The sequence below is a fragment of the Pogona vitticeps genome, chromosome 15 (assembly GCF_051106095.1).
Source record: "Pogona vitticeps strain Pit_001003342236 chromosome 15, PviZW2.1, whole genome shotgun sequence".
In the NCBI taxonomy this organism is placed as follows: Eukaryota; Metazoa; Chordata; class Lepidosauria; order Squamata; family Agamidae; genus Pogona; species Pogona vitticeps.
Window position 1 is genome coordinate 5,369,266 of NC_135797.1, and position 21,701 is coordinate 5,390,966.

At 47.0% G+C, this 21,701-nt stretch overlaps 1 protein-coding gene across 3 annotated transcripts; it reads left to right on the forward strand.

Annotated features, from left to right (window-relative positions):
• Positions 1 to 1,224: 1,224 nt before the first annotated feature.
• On the forward strand, positions 1,225 to 19,864 carry LOC110081057 (5'-3' exonuclease PLD3). Of its 3 annotated transcripts, none has more exons than XM_020797444.3 (13): positions 1,225 to 1,671; positions 4,423 to 4,629; positions 6,072 to 6,149; positions 7,498 to 7,776; positions 8,480 to 8,676; positions 9,367 to 9,541; positions 10,492 to 10,606; positions 11,785 to 11,912; positions 13,048 to 13,248; positions 14,180 to 14,319; positions 15,231 to 15,396; positions 16,024 to 16,123; positions 17,347 to 19,864. In XM_020797444.3, exons 1-13 carry the CDS (start codon positions 1,582 to 1,584, stop codon positions 17,538 to 17,540), a joined length of 2,070 nt encoding a protein of 689 aa, XP_020653103.3. In that variant the 5' UTR covers positions 1,225 to 1,581; the 3' UTR covers positions 17,541 to 19,864. The 3 variants fall into 3 exon arrangements, with proteins under 3 accessions (XP_020653103.3, XP_020653102.3, XP_020653100.3); XM_020797443.3 differs by having other exon boundaries at positions 1,226 to 1,695; positions 4,426 to 4,629; XM_020797441.3 differs by having other exon boundaries at positions 1,228 to 1,695.
• Positions 19,865 to 21,701: the final 1,837 nt, after the last annotated feature.

Sequence of the window (21,701 nt, forward strand, 5' to 3'; positions counted from 1 at the left end):
GTTATAAATCCCAGTTGGATGCAATTATTTCATGTCGTTCTGTGTCATCAAATGAGAACCAACGTACGTAATTGCTCGTTAAGGGGTGGTTTCAGGGAACAGGACATTTTGGTGACCCTTTCGTGCGCAGGGGTGATTTGAGGGCACACAACAACAACAACAACAACAACAACAACAGCAACAGCAACAGCAACAGCAACAACAACAACAACAACAACAACAACAACAACAACAACAGCAACGGTCTGGGGAATACATGGAGCGCACATCCTTCTACTGGCGCTCCTTCTGCGGCCCAGCACCAGAACCCCCAGAAAAAATTAATACATCAATGACTCTGGCTGGATGATTACAGGACGTTTTCCTCCGGAAAAGTAACTTTCCCAGATTCTGTGCAGCGCTGAAGAATTCTGACTTTTGGTTTTTAAAATAACAGGATAGTCCCGAGGGGGCCCAGGATAATTGTCTAGATCAAGTGCCTAAAAAAAAAACTTTTATTAGTCATTTTTAGTTGGTTCCATAGATCTCTAAAGTCACTCTTTTATACCATCACACATGCTTTCTGCTGCTGACGAGAGTCTCCGCTGTCTTACAGCTCAAAAGGGGCCGAGCCAGCCAGAGGTTGCGAGTTCGAATCCCCCCCGATGGGCCTCCTTGACTCAATGATCCAGAGGGCTTCTGTCCAGCTCTGCTGTCCTAAGGTGATTCTTATTATTAAAGTGTGCAAGGTGTGACCCTTCAGATCTTTTTGGACTTCATGTGACCCTAATACAGTGGTGCCTCGCTAGACGATGATCATCCGTTCCACTGAAATCGCTGTTTAGCGAAATCGTCGTCTAGTGAAAAGCATTTTCCCCGTTGGAATGCATTGAAACCTGTTTAATGCGTTCCAATGGGGAAGAATCGTCGTTGTCTAGCGAAGATCGGCCATAGGAAAGCCGCTTTGCGACCCGCCAATCAGCCGTTTAAATCGCTGTTTTGCGAAGCTTAGGTCCCGAAAACACCCGTTTTGCAGAGCGCGGAGGGAGCTGTCAAAATCGTCATCTAGCGAAAATCGGTTTGGGAAGCAGAGACCAAACATTGTCCAGCGAAATTCCCCCATAGGAATCACTGTTTTGCGAATCGCTATAGCGATCGCAAAAAGCCAATGTCTAGCAAAAAAACTGTCATGGGGGTAACTGCCTAGTGAGGCACCACTGTAAAGCTTTCAAAGTATGCGAGATATTTAAGGAGTGCTTTTACCAGCCCTAGCAGTATTCTTGCTGAACTAACTGAGTTCCTCTTCTCTTCCTCCTTTTTCCAGCCACCAGCCACTAGGCGTCAGCTTTGCGCCTGGGCCTAAAGCCTGCGCATCGTGCATAAACATCCCGCCAGCCAATTGCTGCTTGTCATTTCAAATTCCTCCTGGTAGGGTGTGTGGCGTTGTGTGTGTTTTTTTCCTCTCAGCTTGTTAACGTCTCTGTCGGTCAGCTTTGTGGTGACAGCTTGCTCCGATGTGGAGCCCTGGGCCGGCACATAACTTAACCTAAGGAATTTTCTGTACACACTTTTAATTTTTTTTCCTCCCTCCCCGGCTGCATCATGAGAAAGAAAGATGCTGCCCGGAGGGAATCCCGGGACACCCCTCTCCGGAGATCCTCTCGCCTGCAACCGGAGAAAGTTGAGCCAGAGGTGAGATCGGGAGACGCCGACAAGGTGGGTGTGCACACTCAGTGGCAGAGGATTGCATTGGGATCCCAAGTGTGAATCCTGACTTTCTTTTTTAAAAAACGAAGTGGGTGGCTGAGGTCAGACCATGAAGTCTGTGGCCGCATTTTGGTCCAAAGAGAAGGGTGTAAAACGTCCAGAATAGGTTACCAAAAAAATTCAGACTCCAGCCCTAGAGGAATTAAATCAACTATCACAGACGTAGGCCACCCATTTTTGGATTCTTGTGTACAGGTTTTCTGCACGATCCGTTAAGGGGTTGTGCTAAGCCTGAAGATGTGGGCTTTTCTCCACGGACGTGATGATTTATTAGAAGCATTTATGAATCATTTTTTCTCTCTCCCAATGGCCCCCGCCGTGATGCACAACATCCTATATAGACACGCTCTTCAAAGGGGAAAAAAAATAGAATTTTAAAACTGTTTTCAAAGTTTTAGACGTCAGAGGCCAGGGAAGACACAGGTTTGATTGGCCACCAGATGTTTAGCAAGCACAGAGTCAAGCTGAAGTCTTTTGAGAGGGTGTTCCAGAGTTTAGGATCTGTTGAAACAAGATAAGTCTAGAGAGCGAGTGAAACAGTTTTCCACATCCGCTGGACAGCTCCTGCGAGGGGACCGCAGGCCGAACGAAAAAAGGGACTCGAGCTGTTTATATCTTTTGTATTTTCAGTTACCCGACAAATAAGGATATTAGATGGCGAAACGACATGCCACGAAATTCAAATTCCTCGGTGCAGGTATCGCATCCCGGCCCCCCTTGCCTTTTGTCCGGGTTATCCCAAGAGATCGTTATTTTATTTATTATTTATTTAAAACATATGTGACCCGCCTTTCTCCTTTAGAAAAGAACCCAAAGCACCTCCGCATTTCAAGACAATATTTGCGAACAAAACAAATGAATATACAAAAGGTGGCGTCCGTCATTAAAAGGCTGGTATTTAAAGCTAAAAAACACGAAATAGAGAAATATTTAAAAGGAACAAACAAAATACTGTATGCTTCTTAGACAGCCAGAGGTTGAGAGTTCAAATCCCCCACAGAGCCTCCACAGAGAAGAGCCAGCCTGGGTAGCCTTGGGCAAGCTGCACAGTCCCACAGCGCCCCTAGAGGAAGGGAAGGGCAAAGCACCTCTGAATAGTCTCTCCGTGGAAAACATTGAAAAGGATCGCCATCAGTCAGAATTGGCTTGACGGCACATTCTGATTATGATTGATTTATTCACTAATTTTATCCAGATTAAAACGGAATTGTTATTATCATTTTTCATGTATCCATGAAACAGCCCCCCTCGTTACCACATCACCTTTGTACAAGTCGGGCAAAATCTGAAAGGTGGAAAGCGTTTGACCTCTAACAGAGACGTGAATTGTCCTTGCACCTTTTTTTCGAGTCTTCAGGTCTAGAGGCGATCTGGAGGCAGATAAAAACAGCTTTGAGCATTTACTCTTCAGCTGGTTTTAATTCGATTTTGGTACGCCGACCTGTTTTTATTTTCTGCGGATACTTTCGAAAGGGTTTTAGGGATATAGTACGATGATGGTAGGTGAATATTTCGTACGCATTGCACGCCTCTCGGAGAACCTGGGGGAGCGGAGAGCCTCAAAAGTAGTGAAAGAAGCAAAGACAGACGGACAGGCCAGCGGGACAGACGGAACAATGGTTTGACTTGATGTAAAACAGTCCCCCTTTGTTAGCTGGAAGAAGATACAGCTTGGTAGGACAGAATGTCTTTAAGTGGTGGCGGTGGTTATGTGGCATCAAGTCACTTCCAATTGATGGCAATTGTATGACTGAATGATCTCCAAAATGTCCTCAAACGCTCAGCTAAGCTCTTGCAAACTCAAGCCCGTGGCTTCCTTTAGAGAGTCCGACCATCTCATCTTTGACCTTCCTCTTTTCCTGCTGCCTTTCCACCGTTTCCCAGCACGATGCTCTTTTCCAGAGAATCCTGCCTTCTCAGGAGGTGCCCAACGTAGGACAACCTCAGCTTCAACATTTTTGATTCCAGAGGCAGTTCTGGCTTGATTTGGTCAAGGACCCCTTTGCTCGCCTTTCTGGCTGTCCAGGTTACCCGCAAAGGTCTCCTCCAGCACCACATTTCAAAGGAATCCATTTACAGTGGTGCCTCGCTAGACGATGATAATCCATTCCACTGAAATCGCTGTTTAGCGAAATCATTGTCTAGCAAAAAGCATTTCTCCATTGGAATGCACTGAAGCCTGTTTAATACATTCCAATGGGGAAGAATCCTTGTTGTCTAGCGAAGATCAGCTATAGGAAAGCCGCTTTGCGAACCGCCGATCAGCTGTTTAAATAGCTGTCTTGCAAAGCTTAGGTCCCAAAAACACCCGTTTTGCGAGCGTGGAGGGAGCTGTCAAAATCGTTGTCTAGCGAAAATCGGTTTGCGAAGCAGGGACCAAACATTGTCCAGCGAAATTCCCCCACAGGAATCACTGTTTTGCGAATCGCTATAGCGATCGCAAAAAGTCAATGTCTAGCGAAAAAACTGTCATGCGGAGTAACTGTCTAGCGAGGCACCACTGTACAATCCTCCGGTTGAACATATACCCAGTGGGTGTAACTCAGATGTGCATTATCCATAGATAGACAGAATCTTCTCCCCCGTGACAAAAGGGCACCGTAAAAAAAAAAAGACAGTGCATTTTTAGAATTGTGAAACATCCCAGGGACGAAACGTTCTTCTGTTTTTCTGCAGCAGGTGTCGAGAGAACCGCAGAGCCTGAAAGGAAGTCGCTTGAATGACATCCTCCAACCCCGAGAGAGCATCAAAGCGCACAGGAAGCGGGTCGATCTCTCCGAAGACGGCTCCCCCCCAGATCCGCTCCGTGGTCCGTTGCCGCAGTCCGAACCAGAAGCTCGGAAAGACGACAGACCGAGCGTTTCGGAGAGCGAGAGCCCGCTGGTGAGTCTTGATTCGGGACTGGCGTGAATGACGTTCATTTGATTTCCAGAGCTTTGAAAACTTATTAGAAAGTTAACAGCGACCCTTCCAAAGGATAATCTCCCTCCCCCCCAAAAAAAGGTTTCCTGCTTTGCAGCTGCAGTTGTTAAAAAAGAAGGTATAACTTTTGTTGTTTTAGACAAAACAACAACGCTGTTTGAATTATCTTTTTTCAAAGCAACAGAAATTAGGAAGCCGTGGGATTGTGGTGCAAAATATATATACTGCGTTTCTCCAAATATAAAACAGGATCTTATATTAATTTTTTGCTCCAAAAATGCATTAGGGCTTATTTTCAGGGGATGTTTTATTTTTATCGTGTCCAACCATCTACATATATTCAAATACAGTCACGCCATCGTCTTCTGGCTGCTGCACAAGGGTGGAGGGCGATGTTTCACTTAATGCTTCTTTTGGGGGTAGGGCTTATATGACAAGCACCCTGAAAAAATTCTAATAGTGCTTATTTTCAGGTTAGGTCTTATTTTCGGGAAAACAGGGTAGAACTACTGCAGAGGTAGCCCTCTGTTGTCCTGTTACCCTATGTAATGCAGCGTAAAGGCTATTTTGCTGAAAAAGCCATTCACTATTAGGAACTCATTTCTTTGCATGAGTGACTTCCAAACTACGGTTTTTGAGAAGAATTTGCCGAAAGGCACTAACTTGAAATGGAAAGGATACAGTGGTGCCTCGCTAGACAGTTACCCCGCATGATAGTTTTTTCACTAGATGTTGACTTTTTGCGATCGCTATAGCAATTCGCAAAACAGTGATTCCTATGGGGGAATTTCGCTGGACAATGCTTGGTCCCTGCTTCGCAAACCACTTTGCGCTAGACGACAATTTTGACAGCTCCCTCCACACTCGCAAAACGGGTGTTTTCGGGACCTAAGCTTCGCAAGACAGCTATTTAAACAGCTGATCGGCAGTTCGCAAAGCGGCTTTCCTATGGCCGATCTTCACTAGACAGCAACGATTCTTCCCCATTGGAATGCATTAAACAGGTTTCAACGCATTCCAATGGGGAAATGCTTTTTGCTAGACGATGATTTCGCTAAACAGCGATTTCAGTGGAACGGATTATCATCGTCTAGCAAGGTACCACTGTAATTTAAATGATCTCCTCTCCAAGCTGCCAGTGCTGGATAACAGGTAAATTCAAGACCTCTCCTTTTTTTTTTTTTTTTTTTTTTAGTTTTCTTTTCTTTTTATGGTTCTCTAACTTTAAAACCACCTCCTGCAGCAGGAGGATCTTGGAACGACAGAGCCAGAAGGGAACTCCATGGATCGTTAAAGTCCAGTTCTGTAATTTGGATGATTTAGGAGTTGATCACGCAACAGGATGGAGAATAGAGCAGTAAATGTTGAATAGGAAAATGACTTATCTCCATTCTTCTTTCCAGTCCCCGTTTGTGAGGCTAAGGAGGCTGGCTGCTCCTCCGGAAGAAGAGACTCCCGGACGCCGAAAGGGGGAAGAGGAGGTAAACGCAGGCTGGGAGAAACGCTTGCAGGCTTCGGAGGGCTTTCTGAACCACAGCTGGGAGACGAAACCCAGTATTGTTTTTTTTTTCCTGATAGGTTGCAAGAGAGCTCCTCTGCCTTGACCACACACCCCCATGCACACAAAATACATCCACGTGTGAAATTATGGCATATTTAGAAAAACGCAACATGAACGTCCTAACTAAATGAGCCAACTCAGCAGGCTTATACTGTATGTTGCCCTCCACAGTAGCTCCAGGAACAACATTTTAGCCCATGATCCCCAGTTGAAGGCACGGAAACCCTTTCAGTGGGAAGAATAGGATAGCAATCCTTTTCTGGGGAAGAGTTATTTATTTATTTATTTATATGATTACAGAAGGAGCCCCCCCCCACAATATCCACAATTCTGGGGCCCCTTCCCCCCTCCACAGATGCTGGAAAACGTGGATGACAGCAAATGCCATTTTAAGAGCATGGTCTCTGTTTCCTTCTAGTGGCTAGTTCTAGTCACTTCATCTTTAGAAATATATGTTTCTAGGATTTTTCTTTTAATATGTTTAATATTTTCAGACTGTGGATAAGTGAATCAACAGGTACTGATCCCTGGTACAAAGGGGTCCTGCGTATTATTATTATTATTATTATTATTATTATTATTATTATTATTATTATTATTATTATTATTATTATCATCATCATCATCATCATCATCATCATCATCATCATCATCATCATCATCATCATCATAGAAGAGATAATATCCACTGGGGATCCAGCCAGTTGCTGAGGTTGAAAAAGAACGACTAAGTGACGTCTGTATCTCAGTTTAATAAGCTGAGACAAAAGTGAGACTTCGGGGCATGTACAGAAGGCCTTTCCTCCTCCTCCTCCTCCTCCTCCTCCTCCTTTACGGTTGCAACGAACACTCGAGGAGGACTCCCATGGTATCCCATTTCATCCAAAGCAGAGGAGGGAAAAAGGGGGAACTGAATGTTTATGACTTGTGACATCCGTGTTAAAAAGCCAGATTAAAAAAAAGAAAGAAATGTATATGGTGATGATGATTATGATGATGATGATGTGCCTTCAATTCTGACTTATGCTGACCCTTTCCAGGGTTTCCCAGATAGAGAACACTCAGAAGTGCTTTACCCTTCCCTTCCTCTGGGGGCAGCCTTGGGACGGCGCAGCTTGCCCAAGGCTACCCAGGCTGGCTCTTCTCCTGGGAGGCCCAGTGCAGGATTTGAACCTCTGATTCTGCACAGAGATGGCCTGAACACAGTCTCTCTCCCTTCCTCTCTTTCTCCTTTCTCTGTTTTTCTCCCTTTTTATTACTTTTCCCAGCTGCAGAAACCCAACCTTGACTGGGAAGTGGTGAAGGACGAGAGGGCTCGGCTGCGGGTACTGGAGACTCGGAGGCCCCAAAGCATGAAGGGGGCACCCCCAGCGGAAGAGGTGACACCCAGCTTACAAAGCCCAGTGGAAAACAAAGCCCTTGGGAAACCGGCCAGGGCAGGAATCGGCAGCAGAGCTGGCTGGGGACTCAGAATGGAGAAGACTGCCCCTTCCATGCTGCGCGCTGAAGTTTTGCCTGCAGGAAAACCAAGCAGAAAGGGGATCTTGGTATGTTTTTTTTTGGGGGGGGTCCCAAATACCTGTGAGCACTATACACGTGGTGCCTCGCTAGACAATGATAATCCGTTCCACTGAAATAGCTGTTTAGCGAAATCATCGTCTAGCGAAAAGCATTTCCACATTGGAATGCATTGAAACCTGATCAGCAAGGAACTCAGGGGTCAACCCCACACACTCCTTCTAGCAGTAAATCGCATTTACTCAGATACAGGAGGGGCCCCGCATCCATGGGATCAGTATCCGCTGATTCCCTTATCCATAGGCTGAAAATATTAAAAATATTAAAAAAAAAATCCTATAAATACTGTATATAGTGTATTTTTAAAGGTGAAGTGACCAGAACTGGCCACTAGAAGGAGCCAGAGGCCCTGCAATAGGGTTTGCTATTAAAATACCGTAGTGTTTGCTGTAATCTGTGTTTTTCAGCTATCATGGGTTGGGGGGCTTGGAACCCCCTTGCAGATCTGGGGCTCCTACTCTACTTGCAAATGAAGGCTATGTTTACATCCAAGACACCCATCACAAAACAAAGCGAGCTAATTTACAGATGCCATGAGATGTAGAAAGCTTCTGTTGTGCCAATCAAACCCTTTCAAGTGCTTAAGGAAGGAACTCTTCTAGTTACATGCTCCTTGTAATGTATAGATTGACAATCTCTCTCTCTCTCACCCATCCCCTTCTCTCACCCTAGGTCTCTCCACAGCGTTTCCGGCCTCTGACCGCTCTCTATTTCCTTCTCTTCCTGCTTGTGATGGGTTTTGCTTGCTGGTTTGTTTGGAAACACGGAATGCCTGGGGCTTGGACGGGGCTGATGGGATATGGGCAGTGGAAGCTAAGCAGTTTTCCAAGCCTGTGGAGCGAGACAGAGGAGTGCAGTAATCAGTGCAGGTAAGGGCTGCACGTGATTTATTTATACAGGCAATGGACGGCGTGGGGAATATGTTGTCCTCCAGGGTGTTGTTGGACTACAGCTTCCATCATCCGCAGCCAGCATGGTCATATATCTAAAAACAAGTAGACCAAGGAAGCCTGGGTTACAGGATAAAGGAGATTTATGGAGAGGGGAGGCACTGCTTTCTTACAGGGATGGGAACTCAGGGGCCGCAACTCGCTGTCATGTCCGACTTAAAATTTGCGCCGGCGACTTGACTCGAACTCGGCTCAGGGGTGTCAGCAGGAATCGTGAGTCCCACTGTAGAGTCCTCATGGGCCCTCCCCTCCCTGCCAGCACCCCGTCGCCATCTTCAGAGGCACACACCCCCTGCCACCCCGCTAGGATGCCAGCTCATGCACAGAGGCCGCGGGACAATGTCCCTTCCTGGAGCCGCCCCCCACCTCCATGCCTGCGAGCGGCGCGCACACCAGCCCGAGGAGCTGGGGTTCGAGTCCTGAGTCCTAAACCTCGAAGGGGGGGGCAGGGCAAACGATGCAAGGCTCAAACCTGAGGACTGGAACTCGAGACTGGGTACCAAAGACTCGGGCTTGGAGCCCAAAGACTGGCCCACATCCCTGCTTTGGGGAAACGCATCCTCTCTAGCCTGAAACGATGCTTTCCTCTTTTTTTGTGTGCTCACACAGGGTGGTGCTCGTGGAGAGCCTGCCAGCCAATCTCCATTTGAAATCACCGAATCCGAGCATCTACCAGGCCTGGGTGGACCTTCTGGCTGAAGCCCACAGCAGCGTGGAGATCGCCGCTTTCTACTTTACTCTACGAGACTCGGATCTCCACATGCAGGATCCGTCCTCGCAGCAGGTCAGAGGTTCATTTCGGGATGCAGCAGCTGCGCATGGATCTGATGGAGGACTCTCTCCCCACCCCGCCGCCTTCGAAATCCTAAATATGGCTCTTATTCTCACAGAGACAGTGAGAACGCTGTTGTCGTGGCATGCGCCACGGATTAGGTTGTGGCAGAAACTACTTACTAGACAGTGGTGTGTGCAGCGTGCACGAGGGTGGCCATGTGACACTGTGCAACTTTGCACCCTTCCCAGGAAAAAAGCTTTCTGGATCTTATTGGCACTTAAGACCTCATGACTCACCAGCGCTAACCCTTGTGTAGAGAGCTGGCGCAGTGTCACTGCGAACTGTCTATGTGTGTGTTTTGTGCTGTCAAGCAAAAACCAGCTTATAGCTGCCCTAATAGGGCTTTTGAGGTAATTGAGATACTTTAGGAGTGGTTTTGCCAGTTCCACACCCTCAGTGAGTTTCTGTGGCTGAGTGGGGATTCGAACCCAGGCCTCCCGAGTCCTAATCTGTCACCCTATCCACTACACCACACTGGAAATTAGTAGCTGTTTATTTTGATTTATACAGAGATGCAACCCCTCCCTCTCTCTCAGGAAAGATTTTGACCACATCATCCATGCGTGCATTGCTCAATCTGTGCTATCTCGTTCTTCTTTGGCTATATGGTAGGACCCCAGTATCCATAGGGGATCAGTTCCAATCTCCTACCCAGCCGTGGATGCAGAAAATTGCAGATATACAAACCTGAGATAGAGAGAGAGAGGAAAAACATAGTCTCTGGTTCCCCCTAGTGGCCAGTTCTGTTAATACACCTTGGAAAATTGTATTTCTGGGTTTTAAAATTGTATTTAATATATCCAGGCAACAGAAACCATGGGTAATGATCCTGCGGATACAGCAGTCCTACTAAATTGTTAGGTGCTTTAATGCTTAATATCATTGTCTTTTTTATTCAGGGTAAGGCGGTGTTTGAGGCCCTGCGGGGCCTTCCCGCTCGTGGGGTGAAGCTCAGCATCGCCGTGAACAGCCCCCAGTTGTCGGAGAACGATACAGACGACCTGGCCCGTCACGGTAATCTGCCTGGCTGCTATCCTTGATTCCGGGCCTCCCAGATCCCTTTCTGCTCCCATCTGTTCCCTGCAGGACTCTTTGAACATGAGAAAGGGCATCATCCACGACAGCTGGATGAAGAGCAGAGAGCCCTGTGCTACTACTATTAAGACAAAGAAGTTGTGTTCAGCAGGTGTTTTTGTACACATGACTCACTGCTCCAGAAGCTGTTCGGCTGCTGGCGTGTGTCTCCAAGTATTTGGAGTTTTATTTGGCACATGTGGTTATAGATGTGGGCATGATGCTTTCACAAGGCTCTTGATCGTCTTACGGCAGAAGGCTCAGGGTCCAATTAGACAGCAATAAAGGACGATGTCTGATCACACCAGAAAGGGTCTCCCTTAAAGCAACTTTGTGTACATCAGGAACTCTTCTGGCCTAACTCTGGACTAGCTTGGGTACCGAGCTGGGGGAAGGCAGGTTCACGACCTCCAGTCGGTCTTCGGATTGCTCCCATCGAGGCTGCGCCTCAAGTCGACCAAACCCAGGGAGCTACCCAGCCAGGCTGAATCAAATAATAATCATCACAGCCATGTATCACCCACTTGATTCTTTCCAGGGTTTTCTAGGTAGAGGATACTCAGAAGTGGTTTACCCTTCCCTTCCTCTAGGGGGAGCCCTGGGACTGTGCAGCTTGCCCAAGGCCACCCAGGCTGGTTCTATGCGCAGAAGGCACAGTAGGGGAATTAAACTCCCAACCTCTAGCTCTAGAGTCATATACCTAAACCAGGCAGCCCTAAATTATGGGGAGAAAGGCTGATGATCATCATCATGTGCTGCCATGTCAGTTATGACTTATGGTGACCCTTTTTCAGGGTTTTCCAGGAAGAGAATACTCAGAATTCCCCTTCCTTTCTTTCTGGGATTAGGCAGCTGGCCCAAGGCCACCCAGGATGGCTTTTATCCCTGGAGGCACCGTGAGGGAATCAAACTCCAGACCTCTGGCTCTGAAGCCAGGTGCCCAACTCACTGAGCTATCCAGCCGGCTATGAACCGAATAAAGGACTACACAAATGCATTCTTACAGCGACGGCTTCTATTGTGATTGGTAGCAATTATAGCTTAAAACTGATGCAAAACATGGCGTTAGTATTAGATACTGTATATGCCTCGTTCACTCTTGACACCCTTCTCTGCAGGTGCAGACGTGAGGTACGTCAACATGAAGCGCCTGACCGGAGGGGTCGTGCACACCAAGTTTTGGGTCGTGGATCACCAGCATGTCTACATTGGCAGCGCCAACATGGACTGGCGATCCCTCACTCAGGTACTTACAGTAGGGGAGGAGGGGGAGGCCACAGTCCTTTGGTTTGATCGGGTTCACCCGGTCCGTTTCCTGGTCAACGGGGACTCAAGGACGCAGCGCTTCCTCTGCGGGTGGATTCGGGCGAGGTGGGCCGCAGGAGGTTGACCAGTGCCAGGAGGGCTGAGGGCAGACATTGCCGATTTAATTCATGGCTTTAATTGTTTTATGAATCATTTCATTGTGAGCCGCCCTGAGTAGACATAGTCTAGAAGGGCGGGATAAAAAAAATCTAATAAATAAATAAATAAATTTTCAATTTGGTTGTTCTGGTTTTTTTCGGGCTCTTTGGCCATGTTCTGAAAGTTATTCTTCCTGACGTTTCGCCAGTCTCTGTGGCCGGCATCTTCAGAGGACAACAACCTGTGCTCTGGTGTAGTTGGCTTGGGAGTGCAGTATTTATGGCTGTGAGATGGGCTTTTGTCTTTTTCTGTAGATGGGTGATTAGTGTGTATTGTTGTACTAAGGAGAAGAGATTATCTGTTCCTGGGGTTGATGGGTGTCATTAGCTGGTCTTTTGTGTGTAGTGATCCCCTGTCCTTGTGGCTGGGTAGAGTTCGTTGACCTTTTGCATGTAGTATTTTTGAGAGCTGGGAGCCAAGTTTTGTTGAGCTTCATACTTTCCTCTTTTTTGTTGAAACTGTGCTGGTGCTTGCGGATTTCAATGGCTTCCCTGTGCAGTCTGACATAATGATTGCTGGTTTTCAATTTCCCACAATGCCCCAAGGCCACAATGGGCCAGGGGCATCCTGGGGAATGCAAATGGCTACCAGATTCAGCCCCCCCCCCGCCCTGTTCAGAGCATCCGTCCTTGAGGTGCTGTAGAAAAAAAGGGGAGCCCAAGGTAGAGACGGGTTGGTGGTCTGGTGGCTATTTCGGAAGGAAGAGACCCTGATTCTGACTCCGATCGGCAGTCGGAAATGATCCGGCCGAGGAGAGTAAAGGGTTTGGCCCTTCTGAGTTGCGCAGGTGTAGATCCACAGCAGTGGAGGCAGAGATCTGCCTTTTTTTAAAAAGGAAGGGAAGGAGGAGGTGGGTGCCCGAGCATCTGGCATCTCTTTCAGGGGGTGGGGGCTCACCTTTTCGTTTTTCGTTCCAGGTGAAGGAGCTGGGGGCCGTGATTTACAACTGCAGCTGCCTAGCGACGGATCTCCACCGGATCTTTGCCATCTACCGCCTCCTGGGAGAAGAAGGGGCTTCCATCCCTGCGTCCTGGCCGGGTGGCCTTACCGCCGAGTCCAGCCTAAGACACCCCCTGAAGCTACAGCTCAATGGCACCGATGCGGAGGTGTACCTCTCTGTAAGCACAGTGGCTGGTAGCCTGGTTTCCGGAGTGGCCCAAGGCTCTGAGATTCATCTGTTTGGGAAGAAGAGAAAATAAGGAGGGTTTTTTGTTGGCTTGATTACCAGGGCGGCTGTTTTGTTTCATGATAAATACGGGCCGAGTAGGTACCAGGGCAGGCAAATGACACGTTAAGGCCTGCCATGCTGGTCTTTAAACTTCCCTGAATACCACTGCACTCTCCCTTGCTATTTTTTAAACCGTGATTGTATTATGGGGTGCGGGGAAGACAAGATTCCTGAATAAGCACTGTTCTGGACTCTGAAATATAAAAATATTGTGCCGTCAAGTTAGTTCTGGCTTATGGCAAACCTTTCTGAGTTTTTCTAGATACAGAATACTCAGAAGTGCTTGACCCTTCCCTTCCTCTAGGGGGAGCCCTGGGACTGTGCAGCTTGCCCAAGGCTACCCAGGCTGGCTCTACTCACAGCAGGCACTGTGGGGGTGGAATCAAACTCCCAACTTCTGGCACCGCAGCCAGAGACCTCGACCACTGAGCTATCCAGCCAAGTGACTCTTAATTGTCACAGAATTGTTTTCTCGGTACCGCTACGGCCTTCTAAAAACAGAAGCTAAAAATGAGCTTAGCATTGAATTGAATTGAACTGGACTGAAGAAGGCAATGATCAGGGATTTTTAAAAATCCTTTCCAACAGGCTAGTTTGTTTAGAATTTCGGAAGCCCAACGTTTGGGAAGAAATCCGGGCGTGAGGATATGAAAATCGTCCCGGCTCCAAAAAATAAAAAATAAAAATGGAAAACTTACTTTTGGGGACTGTCATTCTCAGAAAAAGTAACTTTCCCCCGATTTCTGACATGCTCAGATCCATTTTGATTCAATGATGGGGATCCCCTTAACCCTGTCTGATCTGTGATCCTCTGTTTGCAGAGTTCCCCACCAGCTTTGTGCTCAAAGGGTCGAACGTCTGATCTCACAGCCATCCTCAGCACCATCAAGGATGCGGAAGACTTTGTCTTCATTGCCATGATGGACTACGAACCCCAGTGCTCGTTTTGCAAGCCCAAGAGGTAAGGGCGTGCAGGAGTACCTTCTTCTTCTGTTTCCCACCAAAGGCTATTCGAGGCACACTGCTCTTGTATATGGAGGTTCCACTTAGCAGCTGTGTTCTGAACAGTTGGGGTTGTGAAAATAGTTACAGGTTATGCAACCGTAACGCCTTCCTCGCCTCCCAATGAGTGGGCCAACGGAGTGCATGCACGGCTGAACGGATGTTGCTCATGTAAACGCACGCCTCCATGTATCAGCAGAAGGAGCTCTCTCTTTGACAGTCATGCATGAAAGCGTCTTTTAATGCTGCCCATTTTCAGGGTTTTGGGGTGCCAAAGAAATAGCAGTGATTTACCTAGTGAGCAAGGGGACCCGATTCTGTATTTTGAAACACAGGCGCGCTGAGCCTTGAGAGTTTCCTTAAACACATCATGAGAGTCTCCATAAACGTATCCCAAAGAGAAGTCAAAAGTCGATAGCAGTCGTTGATCCCGGTCGACTCATGGTCTAGCCGTGTTCGTGGCTACCAGGAGGAGGTCTTTTGTAAAGCTAAGGGCTCTGAATGGCCTGTTCAAGACCACATCGCTTCCTTTGCATTCCAAGAGGAGTAACTCACAAGAACATACTGTATATGTTGAGAAGCAGTTACTACGTCATAAAGATGGTGAGGACTGCCACTAAATTCAGAGGGACTGGGGGAGGTTGTGTGGCGTCTTAGAAGCTATTCTTGCTCCTCTTAAGGAGAACATCCTGATGCATCAGTCTTGCAAACGCCAGCTGTGCTACTGCTATGAGACTAGATCTAGTTAGCAGCATCCTTATCTCAGGCTGTGGCTTAGCAGGATTTCCGCTACCAGCAGCTTCCGCGGATGGAAATAAACAGATGCCTCCCGCTTAGGATAGTGCGGTGTTATTTGGATTGCCCTCACAGGTTCTGGCCCGTCATCGACGATGCTCTGCGGGCGGCTGCTTGCGAGCGAGGGGTGAACGTGCGTCTTCTCCTAAGCTGCTGGCGTCACTCAAGGCCTTCCATGTTCGTCTTCCTGGAGTCGCTCAGCGTCCTGAGCCGCGAGCCGCTGGGTTGCCCTATTGAGGTGGTGAGTCCGGGAAGCAGAGGGTTTATTTATTTTATTAATTTAGTGTATTTTTTAAAACTCCGTTTTTCGCCTTAAGAAGGACCCCAGGGCATCATACATGATTGAAAGACGGTATGTCAAGCGAAAAACAGGAAGTACTAAAAAATACTAAAAATGATTAAACAAACACCACACTAAAAGCAACATCAGAAACACATCCAAAGTAGCAACGCACATCCATCCGTTAAAAAAACCCACTCAGGCAGGGAGACACTAAGGGAAAGCCTGCCTGAAGAGAAAGGCCTTGGCCTGCTTGCGGAAGAAGAGCCAAGATGGGGCCAGCCTGGTTTCCAGTGGCAGGGAGTTCCAGAGTCTGGGAGCAGGCGCCAAGAAGGCCCTCTCCTGTGCTCTCCACCAAGGGCATCTTCACCACCCATTTGCAGGCCAAGGTTTCTGGGAGTTGTAGTTCAAGAACACCTGGTTTCCCTGAAGTTAGGAACCGCTAGCTTAGTCCACGATTCCAATCAATAGCTTCCAAACCAATGGTCGTCTTGACCCTTCAGTTTCAAAGGACACCCGACAGGATCCCACATTTCCCGCTGGTTCTGAACTCGAAGGTGACCTTGCTTTGCTTTGTTTCCTTTCCAGAAGCTCTTTGTGGTCCCTTCTGGAGGGGAACAGCCGCCGATCCCTTACGCTCACGTCAGTCACAATAAATATATGGTGACCGACCGGCTGGCCTACATCGGTACGTAGACCCTCGAGGGCGTGTTATCCCGCACTTGGAGAAATTGTATTGTTTTTACAACTCCCATGATCCCCGTGCCACCATGAACCATGTTGATCGGGAGGCTTCTGGGAATTGTAGTCCATATTCCTCTGCTAGATAGCTCAGTGGCTGAAGTCTTTGGCTGGGAGATCGATTCCTCAACGGTGCCTTCTTTGACGGGGGCTGGACCCGATCATATATAAAGCTCCTTTCAGCGCTGCAGTTCTGGGATATAAGTTAGTTTGGTGGGGTTTTTTTTTTCTTTCAAGCTTTGGGTTTATCTTTCTCCCTCCAGGGATAGCAACGGTTTCCCTTGCAGGGCTGGCTGAATGGGAAAGAGCAGGAGAGTCTAGAAAGATGCTGTTTGTCCTAAGTGGTGAAGCAGGAATCTCATTTCTAAAAATGGTGGTGGGGGGATCCTGTATCTTTGCCTCAAATACACATTTAATTTAGGGTACAATTTGGTGCAAATTCAGCCTGTGGCATCCGATGGGGAAAGAGTTCTTATTTTGGACCAGTTGTGGCCAGCCTGGTGCGAGCTACTTCCTGGTGATCACAAGACATACGGGCAATACCGATACAGCCCGATTTGTGCTCCAGCTGGCCATTTTTGGTCCCGGACGGAGCTAATTTTGGGGGGGAGCCGGCGAGGCTGTAATGGTTCCCGCACGGACAGAAGGGTCTCTTTAAGGCAGAAGCCCCCCCCCCAGCCACGCAACCCTTTCTGGTGGGATCAGACGCAGTCATTTCTCACTCTCTGATCGTCTTCTGTGTGGTGCTCATCAGAACGCTGAAAAAAAGCAGTAAATTGTTGGTGTACAGCTTGAGCAAAGCATTACGTGCAGACAACAAAGCAGGGGCGAGCTACTGAGTTTCAGGACTCATTGTCACGTCGGAGTTAAATCACACCAGCGACTTGACTCGACCAGGCTTTGGTGGGTTTTTTTCCCCAATGACTTGAACTCGTGACTCAGAACTCTTTTTATCTGGGGGGATGGAAAAAAACTTGTTTTTAATAGGAATTCGAACTCAAAGCTTGGGACTTGATACCAAAGACTCAAACTCGGACACAAAGGCTTGTGAACGGTGGCACCGGCTCTTTGTGTAACCCACGAATCCCGATGCAAAACGGGGAAAAAAGGGGGCCAGAAAACTCTTAATCCACAATTGTGTGTCTGTTTGTGTTTTCTTTCCATTTATAGGTACCTCCAACTGGTCTGAAGACTATTTCGTCAACACCACCGGCGTCGGACTGGTCGTCAGCCAGCGGGACTCGGCCACCGCGCATCCGCCGGGGTTCACCCTACGCCAGCAGTTGGAGGAAGTCTTCCTCCGGGACTGGACCTCTGCCCACGCAAAGCCACTCAGCCGTCACCGGGAATGTGCTAAAGTGTGAACAGGGTGTGTGTGTGTGTGTGCTCCGTCCAGAGACTCGAACCCTTGAATCTGGAAGCACTTTTTTGGAAACCCTTGGCCGCTCTTGGCGTCCTTCCAGACTGCCCAGAGGTGTCCAGAAAGAGGATCACGAATCCGTTTTTGACCGCCTTAAACTGTCGCCAGATCTGTTTGTAGAAAAGAGCCACAGGAGAGAGAAAAACAAATTGAAATCACTGGGAGCTGTTTGACCACTGGCTCTGGAGACTGGGGTATCTTCAGGACAAAAGCAGGGGTGGGTTGTCAACTTCTCTAAACTAGGGAAGAGATGGGTGTTTCAAATTTAATCCTTCTATTTTATTGGTAAAATAATTTTGTGTCCGGATTGCGATTACAGCAGGACCCCCTTTATCTGCGGGTTCAGTATCCACTGATTCATAGATCCATGGCCTGAAAATATTAAAAGAAAAATCCAAAACTGGCCACTACAGGGAGCCAGAGACCACGCTATGCATAGCATTCACTATTAGAACAGGGTTTATTATAATCCACCTTTTTCAGCATCCGTTGGGGAGGACATGGAACCGATCCGGCACAGATATGTGGATCCTACTGTACTGCCATATCCAGCTGACTGGCAGGATGTGACTCGAGCCTCATTTTTCCTTGTGCCATCTTGGCTTGTTCAGAATATGTCTCCATAAAAAAAAGCTCAGAGCCATTCCTTCAGAGCTAACTGGGAAGGAGCCAGGATTAAAATACCCACGCTAATCTCTAGCCTGTTGTAGCAAAAGCCACATAAAGCCTTTTGGGCGCCTTAAAAACCGCTTATACTCAGCAGTAGCTTTCATAGACTGTCATCCACTTGCCCGGATGGGTTTGAAAAATGAGCTACAGTTTGTGAAAGCCGTGTGCAAAATGAAACTTGTTTTGTCTTTAAGATGTTGTAGAACTTTTTATTGTTTTGTTCTGGAAGAGGCGAGAAAACATCAGCCAGCCTCACCCTTTATCCTGGGTGGGATTACAGAGTCCATAGCTGCCTGTGGGATTATGGGCGTTGGAATCCTAAACACAGATGAAGCTGGCGTGAATGTCTGTCGTTTGCTGTATACTTTTGAGCAGTATTTTTTTCTTTTTTGCTATGAGTGCCATTAGGAAAAGAAAAAAAAAGTTAAATTGCCATGTTTGATGCATTGGAAGAATACCAGACAAAGATCATGAGGATTTCACGATATCCGATCAATGACCAATCCATACTCCGCATCTTAGCGCACAGTCTTTTGAGTTCAACAGAAGTCTTCTTTCATATGGGTTTTTAAGGGAGAATGGAGAATCACGTTGCCGGATCCCCAATGAAAGTCTTGGGCTGGAGTTTCTGACAAAAAGCAGATGAAGTCAGACGTAAGCCCCCTGTCCAGAAAAAAAAAGACCCATTTTCTTGGGAGGAGGCTCCTCACCTGGTTTCTAACGGTCCAAAAGCCAGATCAGAGGAGGTGTTAACAAAAGTTTCAAAAAGTGCCGGATGACAGGAGAAAGAAGTAATACCGTATTTTTCCGTGTATAAGACTATACTTTTGTCTAAAATCTTTAGACTAAAAATTAAAGGTCGTCTTATACACGGAAGTAAGCTGAGGAGAGAACAAAAACAAGTGGAGGGGGAAAGCAGGGATCAAAGCGATCCTGCAGCGCTTTGATCCCTTTCCCCCTACACTTGCTAAGCCCCACTTAGATTTCTTAATTTTGGATTAGAAAAGTGGGGGGGGTCTTATACATGGGGGCGTCTTATACACAGAAAAATACGGTAGCTCAACCACTTTGTGAATGTAAAATTTGACCCTTTATTTTCTCTCTCTATGCTTTCCCCCTTCCCTTTCGAGCTTCACACTTCGCAGTCCGGCCCTTCATGGATCCCTACCTCTCTCTTCTTCCGCCACCCTAGTTTACAACCCATTTTCAACATAGCTGCCTTCCTCCGGGCCTTTGTTTGTTCACGAAACCATGTGTGTGTGTGTGGTTTTACAATATATTTAGTGCAGCTCTATACAGGTATACCTTGCCTTTTTTTTTCTTTCGAACGCTATAGATCATTGCTAAGGGACTGAAAATCACAGAGGAAAAAAAATATCTGGTATACTTAATTTCAAAGATCACTCAGCCATTCCAATTACTCAGGGAGCATCTTTTAAAATTGTGAGTCATTTGCCTTAACCTATACTATATGCTTTAAGCCACGGGACAACCCTTGTTGCATCGGGGTTCGGGGTGGATTTGTGGGGTTGCTTCCTCACAAGCAGAGTTTATTTTTGATATTGCAGCCGTTTTTAATAAACCAGTGCCAATTCTTAATATGGGTGTGTTTTTTCATTTTCCTTCGGCCGACGTACTTACAGGTGGGTCTAACGGAGCTGCAACTATGTTGATCAAAAAAAAAAAAACCTTGCAGGAAACCCTAACGGATTAGGATGGTCTGATTTGCATTTTTAATGGCACCACATGATGTAAAAGCAATGAGGAATCAGTCCGGAATTTCCTTTCCAAATCTGTAGTTTTCCCCTCCACCACTGGGGTTTCTACTCCCCCCACCCCATGGATCCATTCACATGGGTTCAAACAGTGTGGTCGCTTGAATCAATGCAGAAAAGTGTGTGCTGCGGTTGGCATGATGGCGAAGCAGCTGGGGTTGAGGGCAGAGATTCAGCTTGAGAGGGCTGGACAGGGCTGTTGCACACGGGCACCCAGAAACCAAAAAAGAAAAGGGAAAAAATAGAGGAGGAAGTGGATTAAATAGCCTTGTTTACATCTTATTGAGTTGTTCTCCAGCTATGCCTCTTGCAGAGCGACAGGATATTGATGTTAACAAGCAGCAAACAAGGCTGTTTAGCCCATTTCCTCCTCTTTGTGTGGCCCGTTCACATGAGCAGACCCCAGGGGAAAACCTGCATTTCCCGGTGCAATTTCACAGCAAGTTGATTTGCATTTCTCACGCTGTGTCGTCACAGCCTGACACTCAGAAATCCCAAAGGTGTACTGTGAAGACAAGGCAAGCTAGAGGCAAATGGTGGCTTGGAAGGAGGACAGGGAAATTTAAAGGGACCGAGGACTGAAGGTGGGGTAGAAGCAGAACTGGTCCACCATTAGACTGAGCGAGGCAGCTGCTTCAAGTGGCATATTCTGAGGGGGTAGCAATGAGAGCCGACTCGCTGCCTCTATTTCTTCCACTGCCACTTCAGATGTTGTCAACATCTGGCCCAGCTGGTTTCCCTCTGCGACTTGTGTTTTGCCTCAGGCAGCAAAATGTCTCGGGTCAACCTCGAGAGTGGGAAAAGAAGGGGGAAAGGGTTGGAGAGACGAATCATGGGGGAAGGAGGGTCTGGGGGGAAAATAGAAGGGGGTATAATTTTTATAAATGGAGCATTGTTTTGGTCTCGTTCACCCAACTCTTGTTGAATTCTGCTTGGGACGGGTGAGATGCTAACGAGGAGATTTCTCCTTGTAACTTTTGTGACATAATCGTATGCGTTAGAATTTGGGCGTTCCATAAATGTATTAAAATACCCAGTTACACAGTGAGCTCAATGTATTAGATTGGAAACAGCTATTTCTTACAAAGCGTGATGATACCTCAGCATTCTTGCAGATTCAAATAAGCCAGGTAAAACAATTAATAGAAGTTATCTCATCCTTTGAGAATAGAGGCTAGGGTCACAGATAAATGCTATCCATCACTCTGGACCAAAGGAGATGTTACGATTTGGAAAAAAATTTATTGAGAAGAAGGTAATTCAAAGGACATGATCTGAGAAAGAAAGGTTGGAAAGAAAAACCAGTTTTAATTACTTATGGTACTTCATGTAACCACCTATAAAAGCTGTCCTGTGGACTGCGGAATTTCAGGCTTCTATGCTGACACTTCTTAGGTTGTGTATGTATTGATTTTTTTTGTGGCATTAATGAATGCTTTCCTCACACCTCAGGTCTTAATACGCCAATTTCTAAGGAAAAAAAATGCTCCACACAGGATTAATTTGAATGCATCAGATCTGTTTCTCATTCCCCTGCCCAGATTTCGGAAGCATAAAATAATAAAAGCATTAAATAAGCCTTCGAGAATACATAAAATAAAATAAAAATTATTGTTGTTGTCGTCGTCACACAATAACTCCGAGCAATGCAACATTTCACA

Coding starts and splice junctions, on each gene's coding strand:
- LOC110081057 (XM_020797441.3), top strand. CDS start 1,582: ATGAGAAAGAAAGATGCTGCCCGGAGGGAATCCCGGGACACCCCTCTC. Junction 4,630..6,071: donor CGGAGAGCGAGAGCCCGCTG/GTGAGTCTTGAT, acceptor TCTTCTTTCCAG/TCCCCGTTTGTGAGGCTAAG. Junction 11,913..13,047: donor ACTGGCGATCCCTCACTCAG/GTACTTACAGTA, acceptor TTTTCGTTCCAG/GTGAAGGAGCTGGGGGCCGT.